This window comes from Arachis ipaensis, chromosome B05 (assembly GCF_000816755.2).
Source record: "Arachis ipaensis cultivar K30076 chromosome B05, Araip1.1, whole genome shotgun sequence".
Taxonomy (NCBI): Eukaryota; Viridiplantae; Streptophyta; class Magnoliopsida; order Fabales; family Fabaceae; genus Arachis; species Arachis ipaensis.
In genome coordinates, this window is record NC_029789.2 from 114,391,604 (window position 1) to 114,392,452 (window position 849).

At 38.2% G+C, this 849-nt stretch overlaps 1 protein-coding gene across 1 annotated transcript in view; it reads left to right on the forward strand.

Moving 5' to 3' along the window:
• LOC107643850 overlaps positions 218-849 on the forward strand; it is a gene marked incomplete in the record, with an annotated part of 1,228 nt that continues 596 nt past the window's right edge. Inside the window, 1 exon segment of the mRNA XM_016347599.2 lies at positions 218-849. Within this exon segment, the coding sequence (XP_016203085.1) occupies positions 366-849 (484 nt within the window).

Here is an 849-nt window from a genome sequence, read left to right on the forward strand (position 1 = left end):
TAAGATATATAATATTGACCTCTAAATAATTTTTTTTATTTTTATGTTAACTATTACCTATTGGCTATTGTTGTTTAAAATTAATTAATATTTCAATTAATAGTTTGTAATTTTGTATATTATTTTTCGTTAGTTTCGAGGCTTTTTCTTTCTCATAATTAATTAATAATCGATAAATTTAATTTTTAACATTATCGTTCCACATCTGTCCTTGTTGTTTCTTCCTCTATATATCCCTCGCCCCTTCCTTACAAATTTCTCTCTTTCCAGTAGTCACTGTTTTAGGTGCACCTTCTCAAATTGAAAACCATCATTTATTTTTCTCAAAAACCCCAAACATACAGAAAAATAAAAAAATATAAAAAATGCAAGTTCCATTGATAGACAGGCTCAACGATCTCCAAGCAGGTCTCAGTACACTCCAGAACCCATCGTTCCCTTCTCAGATCACTTCAACCTCCATCGCCGGAATCCAATCTGTTTCCATAGCTTACAGTTTCTGCAAATGGGGCGCTTTGATTCTCGCTCTAGTCGCCACCGTTGGCGGCATATTCAACAGAGTCACCATCTTCATCATCAGGTTCCGCAACAAAGCCCCTTCACTTCCCTCAATCTCGTTTAGCTCCGACGATGATTACACAAGCTCCGACAACGACGATGCCATTTCGGACTTGTCATCGTCGTCGGAGTTTGAAGACGGACACGAAAATGAACTCTCCGTGTTTTCCAGTTTTCAACGAGTGAACGAGTATTTTCGAGTGAGAGGCGCAAATGGAAACGACGTCGTCGATGAGGACGATGTTCAGAATCAAAACGACAACACTTGGCTTAAACGACGTCGTAGCATTG